The sequence below is a fragment of the Myotis yumanensis genome, unplaced genomic scaffold, assembly GCF_028538775.1.
Source record: "Myotis yumanensis isolate MYYU_CA2020_CCGP unplaced genomic scaffold, mMyoYum1.0.hap1 SCAF_9, whole genome shotgun sequence".
In the NCBI taxonomy this organism is placed as follows: Eukaryota; Metazoa; Chordata; class Mammalia; order Chiroptera; family Vespertilionidae; genus Myotis; species Myotis yumanensis.
Genome location: NW_027223760.1, coordinates 23,376,978 through 23,399,306, shown reverse-complemented (window position 1 = coordinate 23,399,306; position 22,329 = coordinate 23,376,978). Strand labels below are relative to the sequence as shown.

Sequence of the window (22,329 nt, the reverse complement as noted above, 5' to 3'; positions counted from 1 at the left end):
TGGGCCCTTGTTCCTGCTTAACTTGAAGAGACAGAGCTCTAAACTCCCCTTTATCAGCCCCAAAATGCTCTTGCATAAAGGAAACAATTACTTAAGGTTCAATCGAAACACCCGAGCCCCCGCCCCGTGGTGTACCAAGCCCTAAAACGGCCAAGGAGGGGTGGGTGCCGTGGGCATGCGCGGAAGGGTACCTGCAGAGGGGATCTGAACCTCCCCAGAACGGAAGTCCCCGAGCCTTCAAAGCCGCGGGGAAGTAACTCGGCAACGGACCAAGATGGCGGCGCCCAGCGAGGGGACAGCGTTTGCTGCGGGGATTGAAAAGACTTGGGGTGCAGTTGTTCGCTCCCCAGAAGGGACTCCCCAGAAAATCCGGCAGCTGATAGATGAGGGGATTGCCCCGGAAGAAGGAGGCACTGAAGCGTGAGTTCGCGAGTCCACCCTGGTCCAGCTCCGGCTGATTGGAGAGGGTTGTCCGGCCTGTGGGGATCCCCTGGGTGGGCGACTCCGGCGGCGAGGATGGCTTCGTCCCGGGATCTGAAAGAGACTGGGGTCACTATCGGCTTTAATCTCCTCGGGGTGTGCGGGATTGCCGTGGTCAGGTTTTGGGGAGAAGGAAGAAAGAAGACCGCTATGTGCACCTGACTGCTCTCAGTTGGGCTTCTTAACCGGTTTTGAGCTGTAGACAGCTGTGGCAGCCCGCTAAAGCTTACGAACCCCTTCTCGGCATCTTATTAGTAAGTGTACAAAGTAAATTGCATAGGATGATGCCCGGCCGGTGTGGTTCAGGGGGGCAGCATGGAACCATGACCCGGAGGTGGCCAGTGCGGTTCCGGTCGGGGCACAGCCCGGGGTGCGGGCTCCCTCCCCGGCGGGGCTGCGGGAGGCAGCCCGTGTGTTTCTGCCGCCCGCCCTCTCCCTGCCCCTGTCTGAAGTAAATGAGTAAATAATGACCTAGGATGCGAAAGGAAGTCGATTCTGTTGGAATTCAGTCATGAAGGTAGTAGAAAAAGGGGATGCAGTCGCGTACTTCATTCCTAACGCGATAGATACTCTCCAGCCATCCGTCTTGTAGCTGCCACAGTGTTGAAGTAGTGATATCAGCATCAATGATATTTCAAAGCACGTGCAGCCACCATAATGTGACAAAATGTCTGTAGTTTCCATTCGTCACAAATTCGCAGGGATTGCCGATGCTGCCATGGTTTTATTACCTTCATTCGTAATGGAAAGAATGCTGAATTTCAGTTAGAGGTTAGTAAAATAAGTGTCATTTTTTCCCCCCTTCCAAGTTTATGAATCCTCAGGTTTTCCCAAGAACCGCACCTCCCTGAGGCTCTCTGAGTCTCCTGGAAGAATTCTGACCATAAATTCCTTTCGGTTACAATAGTGGGTGGAATCCTGTTTCTATTAAAATGACTTTTGTCTTCAGCAGTTCTGCCCAGTACCTCTCCCCCCGGCGCTGTTGACATACCTTTGCCTGCAAATAAAATAATGGTTTTTGCTGGGTTTTTTTCTCCCTGAAATTTTTTTTCATGAAATTGCCTAAAGATCTTTACTTTGATTTGACATTTCAAATGAGTACGTTGATGGGAGGAGTGGGTATCACTGCCTGATCTAGGTAGGAATGCCAGGATTGTTTTCTTCTGTTAAACGAATTAAATGTCTAAGATGGCCCAATTACATAATGCACAGAAGCCCAGGGTCTTATTTTGTGTTTACTAAAGTTGTGCAAAATATGAACAGGGAGCACGAGTGAACTAGGGGAACAGTTAGCCACCGCAGAGGTAGGGATTGCTTGGAACGTAGGTGTGGCCACACAGAAGAGACGGAAGGATTGGGATTCTATTTAGCAAGTGCTATCATCCAAGACCGCCTTCGGGTACCCAGACCCTCAGGCACCCAAGTCCTTTATAGAAAACCAGAGGCCCGATGCACGAATTTGTGCACAGGTGGGGTCCGGCTGGCCCTGATTGCCCCTATGGGGCCGGGGGTAGGGGCCAAGGGTGGTGGGCTGGAACAATTTGCATATTAGCCTTTTATGTAGGATGACATAGTTTTTGCATATAACCTGTGCATGTCCCCCATATACTTTAAATCATCTCTAGATTACTTATCATGCCTAATATAATGTAAATAGTTGTTTACTGAGTCGTTAGGAAATAATGACAAGAAAAATGTCTGTACATGTTCAGTGTAGACACAACCATCATAGGCCTAACTACATAGTTCACATCAGCAAAAACATTTTCCCCCAAAATATTTTATATCTGCAGTGGAATGAATCTGCAGATGTGGAACCTGTGGATACAGAGGGCTGACTGTATTGTGAAACCACTGAAAATGTTATCAGAAGAATTACATAGCTGAAATGGTTTTTAGCAAGGTTAAAATCCAGTGTGGTGTGGTTGAGAATGTGGAGTGCAGAGAAGCTAGATACAAAATGTTTAAGCAAAGTGATCCTTTGTGATGCCATGAAAGGATTACTAATAGTTCTGCCATTTTATTTTAGGAAAGAGTCATCAGCCACATTCCAGTCAGTTAATGGATCACCCCAAACAGAACAGCCACCATTGGAATCTACAAGCAAAGAAGCATTCTTTAGCAGAGTGGAAACATTTTCTATATCCTTTTTGTAGTTCATGCAAATTGTACTTCTGCCTGCTCCTGGAATTATTACTCCCAAGGAATAACACTACTTGCTCTGATGTTTTTTGTTTTGTTTTGTTTTTGTTTTTGTTTTTTTTAAAAATATATATATTTTATTGATTTTTTACAGAGAGGAAGGGAGAGAGACAGAGAGTTAGAAACACCGATGAGAGAGAAACATCGATCAGCTGCCTCCTGCACATCTCCCACTGGGGATGTGCCCGCAACCCAGGTATATGCCCTCGACCGGAATCGAACCCGGGACCCTTCAGTCCGCAGGCCGACGCTCTATCCACTGAGCCAAACCGGTTTCGGCTGCTCTGATGTTTTAAATTTAAGAATTAAACTTGAACCCTAGCTGGTTTGGCTCAGTGGATAGAGCGTCGGCTGCGGTCTGGGGGGTCCTGGGTTTGATTCCGGTCAAGGACACATGCCCAAGTTGCGGGCTCGATCCCCAGTAGTCAGGAGGCAGCCGATCAATGATTCTCTCTCATCATTGGTGTTTCTATCTATCTCTCCCCTCTCTCCCTTCTTCTCTGAAATCAATAAAAATATATTTTAAAAAATTAAACTTGGTAAGAAATCTTTAAAAATATGTTTTTACTAGAGACCCAGTGCACAAAAATCATGCACTCCGGGTGGGGGTGTGTGTCTCTCAGCCCAACCTGCGCCCTCTTGCAGTCTGGGAGCCCTAAGGGGATGTCCGACTGATGGCTGACATCCTTAGCGCTGCAGTGGAGGTGGGAGAGGCTCCCACCGCCACTGCTGCTGTGCTCGCCAGCCGTGAGCCTGGCTTCTGGCTGAGTGGCGCCCCCCCTGTGGGAGCGCACTGACCACCAAGGGGCAGCTCCTGCGTTGAGCGTCTGCCCTCTGGTGGTCAGTGCACATCATGGTGACCAGTTGTGCCCCCATTTAGTCGATTTGCATATTAGCCTTTTATTATATAGGATTGGTTTCGGAGAGGGAGAGAGAGAAACACCATGATGAGAGAATCATTGATAGGCTGCCTCCTGCAAGCCCACTACTGGGGTTGGAGCCCACAGGCTAGGCATGTGCCCTGACTAGGAATCGAACTGTGACCCCTGAGCCACACCAGCTGGGCTTGGTAAGAAATCTTGTAGGAAAATTAGTATCATGAAATGTCATCTCTCAAAGGAACATTTTAGATCAGCGGTTCTCAACCTGTGGGTCGCGACCCCTTTGGGGGTCGAACGACCCTTTCACTGGGGTCGCCTAAGACCATCGGAAAACACATATATAATTACATATTGTTTTTGTGATTAATCACTATGCTTTAATTATGTTCAATTTGTAACAATGAAATTGGGGGTCACCACAACATGAAGAATTGTATTAAAGGGTCGCGGGATTAGAAGGTTGAGAACCACTGTTTTAGATGATCCAACATTTTACAAAAAAAAAACAAAAACGAAGAGCCAGGGAGGAGAAGCAGCAATAATTAACATTTTTATATGTGTTCTCACATATATTGTCATATTTGATCTTTACCTTAAACCAATGAAAATAAGGTATTATTATTATTATACTCATTTTACCGAAGAGGAAGCAGTTCAGGTAGGTTATGTGACTTGCCAAAAGTCAACCTGCTAGCAAGTGGCAGAGGCAGGACTATAGTGTAAGGCTCTTGGCAACCAAATCTAATATTTTTTGAGACTACTATACTTTTTGTCCTTTTCTAGATTTTCCTCTGTATATTCTCTATTGTTGCATAACAAATTACCCTAAAACTCAGTGGCTTAAAACAACGAATGCTTATTATCTCACAATTTCTGTGGATCAAGAATCCAGGCACAGCTTAGCCAAGTCCTCTGATTGAAGGTCCCTCACAGATAGCAGTGAAGGTATAGGGTGGGGCCTGCAGTCATCTTAGGGGTGGCTAGGAAAGGATCTACTTTCCATCTGATGTGGTTGTTGATAGGGTTCATTTCCTTGTAGCTATTGGATTGAGGGCTTCAGTTATATACTAGCTGTTGGCTGAAGACCTTCATGTTTCTTGCTTCATAGGCCTTTCCATGGTAGCTGGCTTCTATCAGAGTGAGCAAGCCAGAGAGAGCAAGACAGAAGCTGGACTCCTTGTAACCTAATATCAGAAGATATTCCATTACTTTTGCTAGGTTCTATTCACTAGAGTGATTTTTTTTTTAATTTAAATAGTTGTAGACTTACAGAAAGGTTGCACAGGTTACAAAGAACTTTCTTTCTGAGATACTTGAAAATAAGTTGCCAAAGTGATACCTCATTGTCCCCCAAGTATTTCCTACAAACAAGAACTTTCTCCTACATACTCACAATGCAGCCATCAAAAAATAATCATATAACTATCAACTAACCCTCTGACCCAAATTATTTCATCTATTGTCCTAATAATGTGTTTTTTTGTTTTTTACTTTATTGATTTGAGAGAGAGAAACATCGATTTGTTGTTCCACTTGATCAAACCTGAATGCTTGCCCTAGCTCGTTTTGCTCAGTGGATAGAGCATTGGCCTGTGGACTGAAGGGTCCTGGGTTCGATTCTGGTCAAGGGCACATGCCCCAGTTGTGGGCTCAATCCCCAGTAGAGGGTGTGCAGGAGGCAGCGAATCAATGAGTCTCTCTCATCGTTGATGTTTCTCTTTCTCTCTCTCTCTCCCTCTCCCGTCCTCTCTGAAATCAGTAAAAATATATTAAAATAAAAACAAAAACAAAACCTGAAAGCTTGGTGTATGGAAACAACACTCTAACCAACTGAGCTACCCAGCAGGGTCCAGTAATGTTCTTTATAGCAAAAGGATACAGTTGAGAATTCTCAGTTTTTCCTTGAATTTCATGATCTTGATACTTTTGAAGATTGCAGGCCAGTTATTTTGTAGTATCTCAGTTCATATTTGTGTGCTATTTCCTTGTGATTAGATTCAGGTAATGCAAGAGCATCACAGAAGTGGTGCTGTGTTCTCATTGCATCCTGCCAAGTGGCACACGATTTTGATTTATCCCTTTACTGGCAGTGATCGCTTTGATACTTGATAAAAGGGAGGGTCTGTCAGTCTTCTCCATTATAAAGTAATTAAAAAGTGTTTTGTGGCTGGCCTGCATAACTCAGTGGTTAAGTGTTGACCTGTGAACCAGGAAGTCACGGATGATTCCAGTTCAGGGCACATGCCCAGGGCGTAGGCTCGATCCCCAGTGGGGGCATGCAGGAGGCATCCAATCAATGATTCTCTCTCATCATTGATGTTTCTCTCTCTCCCTCTCCCTTCTTCTCTGAAATCAATAAAAATACATATTTTTTTAAAAGTGTTTTGTGGGGAGGTACTTTGAAATTGGGTAAATAACATCATCAAACTTTATATAATTTATTTGTAGCAGCATGGGCTCATGATTTCTTTTAGTTAATAGGTTATAATCCATTACTATCATTATATATTTGGGTATTTCAATTGTCCCTGGACTAATTTTTTATTTTAATATAGTATTTTTTATTTTATTTATTGATTTGAGAGAGAGAAGAAGAGATTGAGAGAGAGAGAGATAGAGGGAGATTGAGAGAGAAACATAGATTTGTTATTTTACTTATTTATGCATTCTTTGGTTGATTCTTGTATGTGCCCTGACCTGGGATTGAACCTGTAACCTTGACATATTGGGACAACGCTCTAACCAACGGAGCTACTCAGTTAGGGTCTGAGTTTAAGAAAGTATTTAGAACCATTTCCTTTTATTCTCTTTTGTTCTCATTGGCTATAAATTGATTACTACTTTGGATATGATAATTTATTTAACTTAAGCTAGTTAAGTGATTCTGTTACTTTTATTCTAGACTAGAGGCCTGGTGCACGACATTCGTGCACTGGGATGGGGTTGGGGGCCCTCAGCCTGGCCTGTGCCTTCTCGCAGTCTGGGACCCCTCAAGGGATGTCCGCCACCACCGCTGCGCTCACCAGCCATGAGCCAGCTTCTGGCTGAGCGGCGCTCCCCCTGTGGGAGCACACTGACCACCAGGGGGCAGCTCTTGCATTGAGTGTCTGCCCCCTGGTGGTCAGTGCACGTCATAGCAACCGATCGTTCTGCTGTTTGGTCGATTTGCATATTAGCCTTTTATTATACAGGATAATCCCAGCTCCTTTAACATTTACATCTAAATTCTGTTTTCTAGCCTTTAGTCCTCCTTTTGCTGATACGGGAATGTTTTCAAATTTTCATATTCCTTATAAAAATATAGAACTTTCCTACATCTTCTTTCATGTTTTATCCCTTTTTCCCCATGTGCTGTGAAAAAAGAGCTCTTTAGGTAAAATATAAAAAGCTGAATGTTGAGTATTAAAGATAAATAAGTGTTTCAGGACATTTTCCCAAGCACATACCTATAGATGTTCTTGATGCTCTCAACCTATTGAAAACACATAGACTAGGCCACACACAGTACATAACAATCAAATTTGGGGCAAAGGGTCCCTGGCCGGTATGACTCAGTTCGTTGAAGCATCATCCCGTATATGCAAAAGTCAAGGGTTTGATTCCTGGTCAGGGCACATACCCATGTTTTGGGTTCAATCCCCAGTCAGGGCATGTGCAGGAGGCAACTGATCGATGTTTCTTTCCTGCATTGATCTCTCTCCCCCACTCTCTTCTTCTCTCCCATTCTCTTCCTCTCCCTTCCTCTCTCTCTAAGATCAATTTTTTACAAAAAGCATGTCCTCGGGTGAGGATTTTAAAAAATTGGGGGGCAGGGAGAATAATGAAGAATATTAATTTTACTGAATATTCTTTGGAAGGTAAAAGTGGATGTGGTACAATAGGAGAGCATAGGTGAGTGGTGAAAAATATTTCTGCTTGCTTGGTTTTCACTATGCCTTATTGCTTAGGCACATCCCAGTGCTTTTGCTAGTGTTTATAAATCCCTAGCAGGTGCGTGTGAATGGCTTCTGTATGCCACCCCACACCAGTAATAAAGTAGACATTTTATTTTATTTTACTTTGTAATCCTCACTGGAGGATATTTTTCCATTGATTTTTAGAGAGAGTGGAAGAGAGAGGGAAAGACAGAGAGAAATACCAATGTGAGAGAAACACATCGATTGGTTGCCTCCTGCACAAGCCCCAACCAGGGCCCAAGCTGGGGAGGAGCCTGCAACTGAAGTACATGCCCTTGACTGGAATCGAACCCAGGACCCTTGAGTCCGCAAGCCAGTGCTCTACCCACTGAGCAAAACCAGCTCAGGCTAAAATAGACATTTTATTATTTAAAGTATTACACATTTTTATTTATTTATTTTTTTTAATATATTTTATTGATTTTTTACAGAGAGGAAGGGAGAGAGATAGAGAGTTAGAAACATTGATGAGAGAGAAACATCGATCAACTGCCTCCTGCACATCTCCCACTGGGGATGTGCCCGCAACCCAGGTACATGCCCCTGACCGGAATCGAACCTGGGACCCTTCAATCCGCAGGCTGACGCTCCATCCATTGAGCCAAACCGGCTTCGGCGTATTACACATTTTTAAAATCCTCACCTGAGGATATGATTTTTATTAATTTTTTAGAGAGGGAGAGTGAGAGAGCGAAACATCAGTGTGAGAGAGAAACATTGATTGGTTGCTTCTCGTACATGCCTTTTCTGGGGATTGAACCTAGAACCTAGATATATGCCCTGACCAGGAACCAAACCTACAACCCTTCAGTGTACGGGACAACGTTGCAACCAACTGAGACACACCAGCCAGGGTTAAAATAGACATTTTAAACAAATGAAATACATAGGGCTTCCTAGAGAAAAAGTTAATAACTTTTTTCTCTGCTTATTACTTAAATGACCTGTATGTGTCTGTTCTTTAAAAATAGTTGTTTTTGTTAATCCTCACTCAAAGATATTTTTTCTATTGATTTTTTTTTTGAGAGAGTGGGAAGGAGGGAGGGAAGGGGGAGGGGGAGAGAGAAACATTGATATGAAAGAGACATATCGATTGGTTGTTCACAAACATACCCCAACTGGAGCCAGGGATCGAACCTGGAACTCTGGTATGAAAATCAATGCTTTAACCACAGAGAAACACCAGCCAGGGTTAAAAATAGTTTTAAGCCCTGACCCGTGTGGCTCTGTTGGAGCATTGTCCTGTACACTGGAAGGTCAAGGGTTTGATTCCTGGTCAGGGCAAATACCTAGGTTGCAGGTTCAGTCCCCAGTTGGGGTGTGTACGAGAGGCAACCAGTCAGTTTCTCTCTCACATCCATGTTTCTCTCCCTTCCTCTCTAAAATCAATTAACATATCCTTGAGTGAAGTTTAAACCCTGACCTTGAAGCTCAGTTGCTTATAGTATCATCTTAATACAATACACCAAGGTTACAGGTTGGATCCCCAGTCAGGACACATACTAGTACAAGAATCAACCAATAAGAACAAAAATAAATGGAACAATAAATTGATATATCTCTCTTTCTCTCCCTCTCCCTTCCCCTTCCTCTCTCTCTCAAATGAATAAATAAAAAATTTTAAATAAATAAAAATTGTTTTAACACTTTTTTTTACTGTGTTTTCCCTCAGTTTAATATATTTATTTCTATATACATAAAGAATAAGTGAAAGGTTTAATTTCTGACTTACTCAATTTAATGTACTTGCAGTGTTGTTTTTCTTAACATGAATACTCTTTGAAATGGGCAGGTAAGCCCCCTGAGCTGTCTCCACTTGTCTGTGCAAAATATGGCTGGGTCACAGTTGAATGTGATATGCTCAAGTGCTCCAGCTGTCAAGCTTTTCTCTGTGCCAGTTTACAACCAGCTTTTGATTTTGACAGATGTAAGTATAAAATACAAATTACATTTTTCTCTATATTCAAAGATAGACTCTGCTACTTTTTCAGAAAAGACTGGCCACTTGTTTGATTAAAGAATGTATACTGCTGTGTATAACAAGGTGAATTTGTGTTCGTCTTCACTGTATGAGCGTCAGTCATTCCTTTTTTTTCTTCAGTCATTCCTTTTTAAAAAAACTAAACTAGAATGAACTTGATTTTATGTATTCTGGGAAACTAACAGTAAGTATGTTTACTTTATGGTTCCAAAATTTATACTTAGGCAAAGAGACAAGACTTGGTGAGGGCTCACACTTTGGAATGCCTGCCTTATAAGATACATGATACGCTCTTTGTTATTGATCTTAGGATCTGGATTTAAAACTTGTTTTGTAGAAAATATTAAGATGATGCAGTTGCTAATATTTCATATATTTTGTAATTTTCTTAGTTATTTTTATGTTTGAGTCTATACTCTTAAGACTTTGAATCTCTATAGTGTTTTTAAAGCTTAGTTTCCTCTGTGGGTTTTAGATAAGGAGCGATGTGCTGAGCTGAAGAAAGCCTTGTGTACTGCCCATGAGAAGTTCTGTTTCTGGCCAGATAGCCCCTCTCCAGGTACTTAATTCCACGTTTCCCATTTACCATCTCTTCTTGGTCATTGCATTTCTAATATTGTATATTTATTTATGAAAATCTAATTGAAGTTCTTGGTCTTTATCAAGAACTGACTTACATTCATTCACTTATTATGTTACTGCTTAACTTTATTAAGTGCGTTTGACATGCCAAAGGCTTAGCCATGCATACATTATCCCATTTAATCCTCATAGGGGCCCTGGAATATAAACATTATCAACCCAGTTTATTTTTATATATATACACACACACACACACACACACACACACACACACACACACACTAGAGGCCCGTTGCATGAAGAGATTCGTGCTACAGGCCTTCCCTTCCCCTGGCTGCCGGCACCGGTTTTTCTTTGGTACCCTGGACCCAGGCCTTTGCTCCGGCCGGAGCCTTCAGTCTTTGCTCCGCCGCTTTGCGCCTACGTATGCAAATTAACCGCCATCTTTATTGGGTTAATTTGCATGCTCTCCTGATTGGCTGGTGAGCGTAGCAGAGGGATGGTCAATTTACATGTTTGTCTATTATTAGGATATATACACACACACACACACACACACACACACACACACACACACACTAGAGGCCCGGTGCATAAAATTCGTGCATGGGGAGGGGGTGTGTCCCTCAGCCCAGCCTGCACCCTCTCCAATCTGGGATCCCTCTCACAATCCAGGACTGCTGGCTCCAAACCGCTCACCTGCCTGCCTGGTTGCCCCTAACCGCTTCTGCCTGTTAGCCTGATCACCCCCTAACCACTTCCCTGCCAGTCTGATCGATGCCTAACTGCTCCCCTGCTGGCCCGATTGCCCCCAACTGCCCTCCCCTGCCAGCTTGGTCCCTCCCAACTGCCCTCCCTCCCCTGCAGGCCCGGTCACCCCCAACTGCCCTTCCCTGAAGGCCCAGTTGCCCCCAACTGCCCTCCCCTGCAGGCCTGGTCGCCCCTAACTGCCCTCCCTCCCCTGCAGGCCCAGTCACCCCCAACTGCCCTCCCCTGCCAGCCATCTTGTGACCACATGGGAGCGGCCATCTTTGTGCGAGGGTGTGATGGTCAATTTGCATATTACCTCTTTATTATATAGGATATGTTTTATTGTTGAGAATATTGTAGCTATATCCCATTTCCTCTCCCCTTTCCCCCCCTCTTTCCAGATCTTACCACCCCCCAGGTTCAACCCAGTTTTTAGGTGAGGAAACTGAGAATCAGAAGTCTTAAAACCAACTAGTGAGGAGCCATAACTAGGGTTATCTACTTTCAAACCCTCTGCCCTTCCTGTGATAACCAGGAGCCCCGTGTTCTACCTTGGCTTCCTTTGGTGCACTAACAGCCCTAATGATGGTAGTTTGGTTGCTAAAGAAGACTCACAGAACCCCAAATAAGAGTGATTGCAAATCTACAGTTTATTACAGTAAAATGGCACAATCTAACAACAGCATTGAAGTAAGAATGTCATCACAGCCAAAGACTGCCCACAGTGGTCTGGACCACTGTTCTCGCTGTATAAGGGCCATGGTAGGATACACTCTTTCGAATCAGAAACCACTGATATGGGTGCAAAACACTGTAGAACAAGAGAGCCCAAAATGAGATCTCAAGTGTAATTTTTTTACATATATGTATTCTGCTGGTTATATAAACAGCCTTAGCTGCAGAGCCCTCTGGGTACAAAACTCTTTGGACCAATGGTTACAGAGCAACACTGTTAATCCATATATTTCATCCTTGACCAGAAATCAGTGAAATGTAGATATATTTTTTAATTTTAGTAGGATAGCTGAGGCTCATTTCAGGGTCACTGATGACTAGGAATATTCCACAAGTGACCACAAAGAAAAAAAAATATATAGAAGGTGACTAGGGTGCCATCTGCTGATAAATGGAGAGGTGATAGGAAATAAATTATTAAGAAATAATATTTTAAAGTGAAAATGACAACACTTTGTAAAGTATATGATTGTTTAACCATATGCTGTACACCTGAAACTAATACAAAATAATATGGAATATTAACTGTAATTGAAAAATTAAATTTTTGCATCATTTTAAAGTGATGTAATGTGTTTAGACATATTTGGTTACTTGCAACAACTTTAAATAATTTAATAATATTAGAGACCAAAATTTGGTTGCTATTGATAGACTAACTGGTGGACAAAAATGCTACCGTTACTATTTTTGGGGCCCCTTTTAATAACAAAACTGAAAAAGATTTTTTTTTTAAACAGCATGTTGTGGTATAATTGACATAAAACTGCCCATATTTAGGTATACAATTTGATAAGTTTTGACAAGTTTGTACACTCATGAAACTGTTGCTTCTAGAATTCTACTTAACATCATGAGTTTATGTTCATTTTCCCAATTTAATGCTATATATTATTGTACCCACAATAATGAGGTTTTCAATTATTTTTTAAATGAGGTTTCATCATTTAGAGTTTTAAAATACTGATTCTCTTTTCTCTACCCTTATGCCACTGGTATCTTACAGGAATTATTACTTTATATCACTTTGATGTCTGCTAAGCTTATTTCTTTGCATCCAAAGGCCCCTTACAATCTCTACTCCAAACTAATGCGTGTTATCTATAACATCACTTTCTTCTTTAAAAAAATCTTTCAGTAATTTCTTATTCTTTTAATTTTTCTTGATTTTAGAGAGAGAGAAACATCGATTTGTTTGACCACTTATTTATGCATTCATTGGTTGATTCTTGTATGTGCCCTGACTGGGAATCGAACCTGCAACCTTGGCGTGTTGGACCAATGCTCTAACCAACTGAGTTACCAGGCCAGGGATTCAGTAATTTCTCATCACATACATTAATGAAGTCATGGTCTGGCCGCTGTCTACATGAACTTTATCTCCTGCTACTCTCCCCATAGGCATACTGTGTTCCAACACTGTGAAACTACTTAGGATTCCCCAAATGTACCATTCTTGATCCGTTGCTTTAACACACTATTGTTGGTCTTTCAAATTCAGCTTAAACTTGACTGCTTCTGAGAAACCTTTCCTGAGACTCTACTTTTTAAACATACTCACAGAAGTATCGTCACCACCCCATAAAAAAAAAAAAATCAATAGCCCTGGCTGGTGTGGCTCAGATGGTTGAGCGTCTTCCCGTGCACCCAAAGGTCGTCGGTTCGATTCCTGGTCAGAGTTGTGGGCTCAATCCAGTAGCGGGTGTGTGGGAGGCAGCCAGGTGTTTCTCCCCCTCTTTCTAAAATCAATAAGGACATATTTTTTTAAAAATCAATAATTGTTATATCATAAAATATCTTATCAGTTTTACATATCCCATGTGGTTTTTTTGTCTGTTTGTTTTTAATCCTCACCCAAGGATATGTTTTTATTGATTTAAGAGAGGAAAGGGGAGAGGGAGTGAGAGAAACATGGATCAGTTGCCTCCTGTAACCGCCCTGACCAGGAATCGAATTTGCAACCTAGATAAGTGCCCCAACCGGGAATCGAACCCACAATTTTTTTGGTTTACAAGTCGATGCTCTAGCCAACTGAGCCACCCAGCTGGGGCTCCTCACAGTGTTATACTTCTTTTTTTTCTTTTACAATTTGCACCAATATAATCCTCCAATTTACTTTTCCCGCAGATCGATTTGGGATGTTGCCATTGGATGAGCCTGCTGTTCTTGTTAGTGAATTCCTAGATCGGTTTCAAAGCCTTTGTCACTTGGACCTTCAGCTACCTTCCCTGAAGCCAGAGGACTTGAAAACTATGGTGAGTTTTTCTTGACTAGCCTTCGGTGGCCTCAGTTGTCACCAGCATGTATATATGAATCATTTCTTTTAATGACAAGAGGACGCAGATTGCTTTGAAGAGAACCACTGGCTTGTCGCTCAATTGTCCTTTTTCATTTTTCATCAGAAAGGTGACTGTTGAGCCTGGCCGGTGTTTCTCAGTGGTTGTCAACCCATGAACTAAGAGGTCACAGGTTCGATTCCTGGTCAGGGCACATGTACGGGCTGCGGGCTCAATTCCCAGTGTGGGGCGTGCCACCGGCAGCCGATTACTCTTTCTCTTTCACACATGTTTCTATCTCTCTATCCTTCTCCCTTCCTCTCTCTCAAATCAACTAAAAATATTTTTTTAAAAAAGAAATAAAGGTGACTATTAAGTGTTTAAGTAAATGGGTTCCATTTAAACTTTTAGATATGATTCTTTAAGTGGCATAAATTCAATTTTATCCTAATTTGTTACTTAAACTGTTTAACAGAAGATACTGAAATGTTATTTCATATGGTTTATTGACTATCATTTCCCAAAGAAAGTGATAGAGGAGAAAGTTATAAACTCCCTCCTCTCTTGTGAATAGAAATCTTGAAATGTCTGGCCCGTCTGTACTTTGAATGTTTACTATCTCATTTCCTCACTTGGTAAGTACTTTGAAAACAAGCTTCATTGTAGGAACTAGAAGCTATTATTTTGCTTCTTCACAATGAGGTAGTTACGGATTTTAGCATCAAACCTCTGATGCCTATTACAAATTTCACCTTGTCCCTAGCCAAGGTAATTTTTTTTAATCCTCATCCGAGGATATGGATTTTTTTAAAAATTGATTTTGAGAGAGAGGAAGGGAGAGAGAGAAATTGACGTGAGAGAGAACTATCAATTGGTTGCCTCCCGCATGTGCCCTGACCAGGGATCAAATCCACAACCTATATATGTGCCCTGACTGGGATTCAAACCTGCAACCTTTTGGTGTATGGGACGATACTCCAGTCAACTGAGCCACCCAGCCAGGGCCCACGGCAATTTTTTTCCACCCTGTCATCATTCTTTAAAAACTGTGGCAAGGTCTGTTGTTCTGTCAAAAAGTAAATCCATTGTCAGGCCAAGATATAAACAGTGACCTTTTTTCATTATTTGGGTTTGAAGTTTACAGGTTTCAGAGAAAATGTGCAGTTGGTAAACTGAAAACAAATTGGTAGTATGAAAAGATTTGGTGGTTCCAGGAAAACTGCCACCTTCTCAATCAGCAGATCTGGGGCAATTCAGAAGCTTCTGTGTGCTGCCGTCAGGTAGCGCGGTCCCAGGACAGCCTCTCCAATGAAGAGAACTGTCTTGCCGAAACCGGTTTGGCTCAGTGGATAGAGTGTCGGCCTGCGGACTGAAAGGTCCCAGGTTCGATTCCGGTCAAGGGCATGTACCTGGGTTGCAGGCATGTCCCCAGTAGGGGATGTGCAGGAGGCAGCTGATCGATGTTTCTCTCTCATCGATATTTCTGGCTCTCTATCTCTCTCCCTTCCTCTCTGTGGTAAATCAATAAAATATATTTAAAAAAAAAAAGAGAGAGAGAACTGTCTTGTGTTTGTCATTTCTGTCATGACTTCTGCCTTGAATTATCTAGGTGTATTATGTATAATTTTCTTTTCATGGTGACTAAAACTTGAACCTTTTTTTGGTTCCTTTGTAGTGCTTTACAGAAGACAAGATCAGTCTTCTCCTGCACCTACTTGAAGATGAACTTGACCACGGGACTGATGAGAGGAAAACTGCCACCAAATTAGGCTCAGATATCCAAGTCCACGTCACTGCCTGTATTCTCTCTCTGTGTGGCTGGGTAGCATGTAGGTTAGTCAGCAGATTTGGCCGGGGGGCATCATACACCCATATACTTCAGTTACTAATAGTATTTGGAGATCACATGGTGTTTCCTATAAGGAAAGTAGAGACAGAGAGAAACTGAAGAGGTGGGGGTATGGGGGGACAGTAAGAATTAGTAACATAACCAGAATTAGAACTCAGAAATTTTTGAACATACCTGAACTTTGTTTCTTTCACTGTCACTTCCCAGCTGGGAATTTGTGTTCCTATAAACAATGAAGCTCCTTTCTACTTTCAGAAAGGAAGAAAAATGAGTTCAGTTGATAAAAACTAGCAAAGGAAACACCAGCTGGAGTCTCCTAGGCCCCCATGTTGGTGTTTCCATTCTAGCTGCTCAATTTGGCGTAGACTCCCTCTGAGGTAGAAGACTGTCAGAACCAATCTTGATTTATTTTAATATGCTTTCTTTGGTAGATGAAGGAATAATTTTCATTTAAAAGAAAAAAGTTTTAAAAGGGATAGAGAAGTTTATAAAACATAACTTTTAAAAGTCTTGCCATAGAAGAGCACACCAAGACTAGGTATTTTTATAGGAAATAAATGACAGATGATGACCTTGGGGGTCCTGAGATAGAGGATTGGGGCCCTGGAGAAGATGTGTCCCCAGTCACTGGACTGTTTCGGAGATTTGTTGGATGAGATGAAGCATTACTTGCAAATATTACGCCTAGTCCCTTGGAAATATTACCCTTTGAGAAAACTCTCTTTTCTGTTCCTACATAGTTCTTCCTTGGAACCCATGCAGCTCTCCCTGATAACGTGTTCACATTGTATGAGGAAAGTGGGGCTCTGGGGCTTCCAGCAGATTGAGTCATCCGTGATCGACCTGGACACATCCTTTGTCCTGACCAGCTCCCCCATCCCTGGCCCTGAGGGGCGGCCGGAGCGCTTCCTCTTGGTGCCCGAGTCTCCCCGGAGGATGATGACTCGGAGCCAGGATGCCTCGTCTTCCCCAAGTTCAGAGCAGGTATAGACTTAATTGGCTTGTTTGGGGTGAACTTTTTAAAAACAGCATTCTTGGCCCTGGCCAGATAGCTCAGTTGATTAGAGCGTCGTCCTGATACACCAAGGTTACAGGTTCAATCTCCAGTTAGGGCATATGCAAAAATGAACCAATGAATGCATAAATAAATGAAACAACAAATCAGGGTGTCTCTCAACCCCCCCCCCCCCCCCGCCTCTTTCTCTCTCTCCCACTCTCCCTATCTCTCTCTCCCTTCCCCCTTCCCTCCACTTCCCTTCTCTCCCTTCCCCTCTCTCAAATCAATAAATAAAATTTAAAAAATAAAAACAGCATTCTTGCCAAAAATGTTGTTAGTGGGAAAGTTGGGAGTTCACTTAGGAGTCAGTTCTAACCACATTGATACCACATAGTGTTTTATTTACCAGTTACAATGGAAAAGCTAGATTCATTGTTTTGTATAGAAATCTAATATTCTCAGAAACTAAATTCTTATCATTTAAACTCTAAAGTACTTTCACATGCTTCTAGAAGGATTTCTCCTGACCATAGTCACTAAAAACATTGGTGTATTTCCATTATCATCTCCCCTTCCTCAGGCTGAAAGGAGCCCAGGACCCATCTTCTCTCGAACTCGGAGCTGGGACTCTTCCAGTCCTGTTGACCGCCCTGAGCCAGAAGCCGCTAGCCCCACCACCAGGACCCGCCCAGTGACCCGGAGCATGGGAACAGGAGACACCTCTGGCCTGGAAGTGCCATCCAGTCCTCTTCGGAGAGCCAAACGAGCCCGCTTCTGCTCGTCCAGCAGCTCGGTGAGTCCACCTGTGCATACGGAAACCACTGAGCACAAAGAGCATGCCACACCCTTACCCACTGCACAGAGAAGCAGGTGTGCGCTCATCCTGTAGCTAAAGGTTAACCGTGTGAATAAGTTTAAAGATGGGTGACCAAAGGGAAAACATTGAAGGGTTTTGTCATTTGTTTCTTTGGGATGGATTCTGGAGAGGTAATAAATATGTCAGGGGTAGGACAGCAGTGAGGTAGAGGAACAGACCAGACAACTAATAGTGCCTCTGAATTTACGTAGCACTACCCTTCATTAACACTGTTCTCCTTGTCCTCCGTCAGGACACGTCTTCACGAAGCTTCTTTGATCCCACCTCTCAACATAGAGACTGGTGCCCTTGGGTGAAGATCACACCTGGCAAGGAAACCAGGGAGAATGGTGGAACTGAGGACGATGCCAGCGCCCTGGCAGAGCCAGGCTGGAAGGCAGTGCTGAACATCCTCCTGGCCCATAAGCAGTCTAACCAGCCAACTGAAACAGATGCCCTGGTGAGATGAGCCGTTGTCTGGAGTGTGTGAGGCACTCGCCATTTATGGGTTGAGGAGCAGAGCTAGTCCTATAATTAGCACCCTGCCTGCCCTCAGCTTTCGTAAGTCCAGTTAGACTCCGTCTGGTTTCATCCTGGAGAATAGGCATGGAACCGGTTCGATCTTTCTGCACTTTAGAATATGGCATTCTAGCAGGTTCTGAGAAGTTCTTTTTGTCTTCTCAACTAAAATGTCTCAAAGGGAAGAGGAGTAGAGAAATAGGAATAGATGACTAGGCAGCTGCTCCAGCCTCATGTTGCAGAACAGCTGCTTTTTCCATCCGTTGCTGTCACTGGCATTTGGAGCCTGGCCCATTAACTTAGCTGCCTAGAGCACTGTGCTCTGGCACCAAGACTGCAGTTTCATTCCTCTTAGTGGGAAGGTTACTTTGGTTACTTTGCCCTGATACACGGCCCCAGACTTGTGCACTGAACCTCAGCTAGCTATCGCAGTCATGACTGCTGCCAGTCACAAGGACGGGGAAGCGCCAGTCCGTCATGACAGCTGAGAAGACAAGGCAGGTGTTTGCTCTGTGCAAAGGCTGGAAGTGGTAAGAGGTGGGCATTAAGGAACCATGACAACTGGGTTCTCTTTTCTTTGCTGGCTCATTCCCTAAGTTGCCTTGTAGCCTGCCTGGTATAAATAGGATAATTTCTGACCTCTGTTCCCTCCAAAGACAAAGTAAAATAATACTCGACAGATGTTTGCAAAGAAGTATTTCCAGACATGGTTCTGTAGGGTCACAGGATTCCACTGGAAGGAACTATAGTGATGCTAAAAGCCCAAGGATGTACATTTGTACCCTTAGTAAATGTACAGATGAAGGTTTTTCAAGTCTTTGCAGGAAAAAAAAAATCTGCATTTTTCCAACTTAAAAATTTGAAAATATATAAAGTTATCTGAAGAATAAATATTTGACCTACCTCTCAAATTGGAAAGATTAGATCTATCTTTGCACATAAATTCTCTCTGCCTAGAACTTCATGAAATAATGTACTGCCAGTTTTTATTAACTTCCTCCCTCACTTCAGACTAACAAGAAATCCCACAGGACCCTTTTTTCTTTTTTTTTTTTTTTTTTTTTTTTTTGGTAGTGGGAAAAGTTGGCCTCATAATTGGCTCTGGGTTCCAGGACTTTTGAAATCCTTTTTGGCAGCTTGTCTTTTAACCTCCCCACAGCTGCTGTGGCTGGGAAATACAAAGCTTAATGAGGCTGTGGTAAGGGATCTTGATGTTGGAAAAAAGTTTACACTGTTCTTCAACTTGCTTGTTTCAACTTTGTCACTTTATTAACTAAATTGCTCTCGGTCTCTAGTAAGACCTCAAACTTTTCCCTCCTGCGACTTTCTTTTATTGAGACACTCATGCACAAAGAGATAAGAAAACAGTGAGCGTGTCATTATGTCAGAAATCAGGGGGTGACTTTATGGATTATCTTGTTAGATATTGTTTGTGCTCTCACTGCTTGTGACTCAAAGGCAGAGAGAACCAAGTGTTCCAAATCACTGAGAACTTTTTTATCTTTTAGGGAATTGTTTTGTCTCCCTGTAACACCATTTCTCAGAATCTCAGATCACTTCATAGGCAGGATCAAGTGGCAATGAGACTCTTCCTATTATTAGCTCTGCTGGCTAAAACATGAAGCTGAGAAGACCAAGGTTATAGTTTAAACTCTTAATGGTCATTTACCTTTGTTTTATTCCTTGGCCTTGGATTATATTATTAACTCCAGCTGGGCATCACGTACATGTGAGTCTTTGTTCACAAGAAATAATGAACTAGGACCAATTCAGCATCACAGATAAGAAACCAGAGCAAAATGTGTGCTGCACTCTGGTGGGTCAGAAGTGTCATCCTCACATAGAAAGATTAGGACAAATACAGATATTTGGAGAGAAAACTTGAGCCGTATTTTAAAATCTTAGAGTGTGATAGCAAGAATTGAACAATAGAACACAAGCTTCTTGACTTTTATTCTGGCTTTAGGTATATATTATGTATTGCACTATATAAAGTTAACTTGTTTTACTCAATCTTGGCTATGTCTAAATCAGCCGTGGGCAAACTGAAATGAATAAAACTAAAAAGAAAAAAGACCGTGCCCTTTTATGTAATGATGTTTACTTTGAATTTATATTAGTTCACACAAACACTCCATCCATGCTTTCGTTCCGGCCCTCCGGTCCAGTTTAAGAACCCATTGTGGCCCTCAAGTCAAAATGTTTGCCCACCCCTGGTCTAGATCATTGTTGGAGAAATGTACAGACCAAGCCTAATGCTGTTATGTATCCTTCATCTCTGTGAAAAAAGTTTAGTCTCTAATAATGAGCTTTTCTACCAATAGAGTCTGTCTGAGAAATCAAGGAAAGTATTCCGAATATTCCGGCAGTGGGAATCTTTATGCTCATCCTGAGGCTATCCCAGCCCTTCCTGGAGAGAAGTGGAATGAGTGACGTTGAAAAATAAAGCCTGCATCTCCTTGGATCAGCGGGTGCCAAGTCTGTCTCCGTTTGGTTTAATCGGAAGGAGCTCCTGCCCTTTCAGAGGCACTGAGTGTCACCGTCTGCATCGGACTGAGGGGAACCCGCTCCCACACGGGGATGTGGACCTGATGGGCACAGCAAACCTGGCTCCATGGAACCAGACGGAGGGCCAAGTACATGAGCACTTTCAGTGTCTTTAGTGTGAGGCAGTGTTTTAAGGACTCATATATCCCAAGAATATGACTGTGTGTTAATAAATTTTTGGTAAAATTTTTATGCTGGACAATTGTTTTCCTCCTTGCCTTCTGGGCTGGTGTAAAGGAAGCAGAAACAGAAAATTTCAGTAAACAAAGTCAAATTTTTAGTTTTCAGATTAGCTGCAAAGCCTAAAATTTATTTGTGGTTCTAGTCAAAGAAGGTATTCCTAAACCAGAGCCAAGATGATGTTCATTATGTCACCAGGAATATCTCCTGATGTCTTCAGTGAGTAGTAAGCCGATCCTTCTCTCTTCCCTTTAATAACAACAATAGGAGAGGAAGGCCCTTCAGAAGAGACCCCTCTCCATGTGCCTTCTAATGCCTGGCTCCCCTGAGTGGGGCTCCCAAGGCTTTCATGCTGGTGGGAGCATCAGTCACTATGGTGAAGACTGACCCGCCCCATCTAAATAAGACTGTCCACTGATAAAGTAGCCATGAAGACTAGAAAGTAGTTATTCTCTGAAATGTCATATTTTCTTTCAGTAACTGGTTGGTTGGCTTTATAACCCAGACCATTTATACTGAAGTATTTTATTTATTTTTTAATTTTTTATTTTATTTTATTGATTTCAGAGAGGAAGGAAGAGGGAGAAAGTGTTAGAAACATCAATAATGAGAGAATCATTGGTTGCCTCCTGTATGTCCCCCAATGGGGATCAAGCCTGAAACCCAGGCATGTGCCCTGACCAGGAATTAAACCATGATCTCCTGGTTCATAGGTTGATGCTCAACCACTGAGCCACACTGCCAAGGCTATACTAAAGTATTTTAAAGAAAATAATAGACATTATAATATTTCACCCATGCTAAACTTTATGAAAAATAGAACATTTTTCTATGTACTGTACCCAAGAAAAATTAATAATCCCCTAGTATCATCTCATATCCAGTCCATATTCAAAATTTTTATTTGTTCCCATGATGTTCTTTCTTTTTTTTGTTGTTTTTGTTTTAAAAATATATTTTATTGATTTTTTTACAGAGAGGAGGGGAGAGGGATAGAGAGTTAGAAACATCGATGAGAGAGAAACATCGATCAGCTGCCTCCTGCACACCTCCTACTGGGGATGTGCCCGCAACCCAGGTACATGCCCTTGACCGGAATCGAACCTGGGACCTTTCAGTCCGCAGGCCGACGCTCTATCCACCGAGCCAAACCGGTTTCGGCTCCCATGATGTTCTTTACATTTGATTTGTCCAAACCTGGATTCAGTTCAAGGTCATGGTTTGCATAAATGTCTTTAAAGAGATCTTTTTCCCATGCATAATTTGATTTTTTTCCCTCTCTCCCCTTCCCCCCTTTGGAGAGAAAGAGACATTGAATTGTTGTTCCACTTATTTATGCATTCATTGGTTGATTTTTGTATGTGCCCTGACCAGGGATTGAACCCAAACCCTGGCACTTCAGGATGATGCTCCAACCAACTGAGCCACCTGGCCAGGGCCATGCATATCAGATTTTAAATCTGTCATTTCTAATCCTGACTTTTAAAGTGGTAACTAGTGTTGCTCTCTCCTCTATCAGTGGGAGAGGCCATTAGAAG

The 22,329-nt window shown here is 42.5% G+C and overlaps 1 protein-coding gene across 1 annotated transcript; it reads left to right on the top strand.

Annotated features, from left to right (window-relative positions):
* Positions 1 to 261: 261 nt before the first annotated feature.
* ZC3HC1 (zinc finger C3HC-type containing 1) lies at positions 262 to 20,801 on the top strand. The gene is made up of 10 exons (XM_070423891.1): positions 262 to 420; positions 2,510 to 2,621; positions 9,296 to 9,446; positions 9,976 to 10,059; positions 13,695 to 13,822; positions 15,519 to 15,676; positions 16,433 to 16,676; positions 17,270 to 17,482; positions 17,799 to 18,005; positions 20,389 to 20,801. The coding sequence occupies exons 1-10, from the start codon at positions 275 to 277 to the stop codon at positions 20,455 to 20,457; spliced, it is 1,512 nt and encodes a 503-aa protein (XP_070279992.1). The 5' UTR covers positions 262 to 274; the 3' UTR covers positions 20,458 to 20,801.
* Positions 20,802 to 22,329: the final 1,528 nt, after the last annotated feature.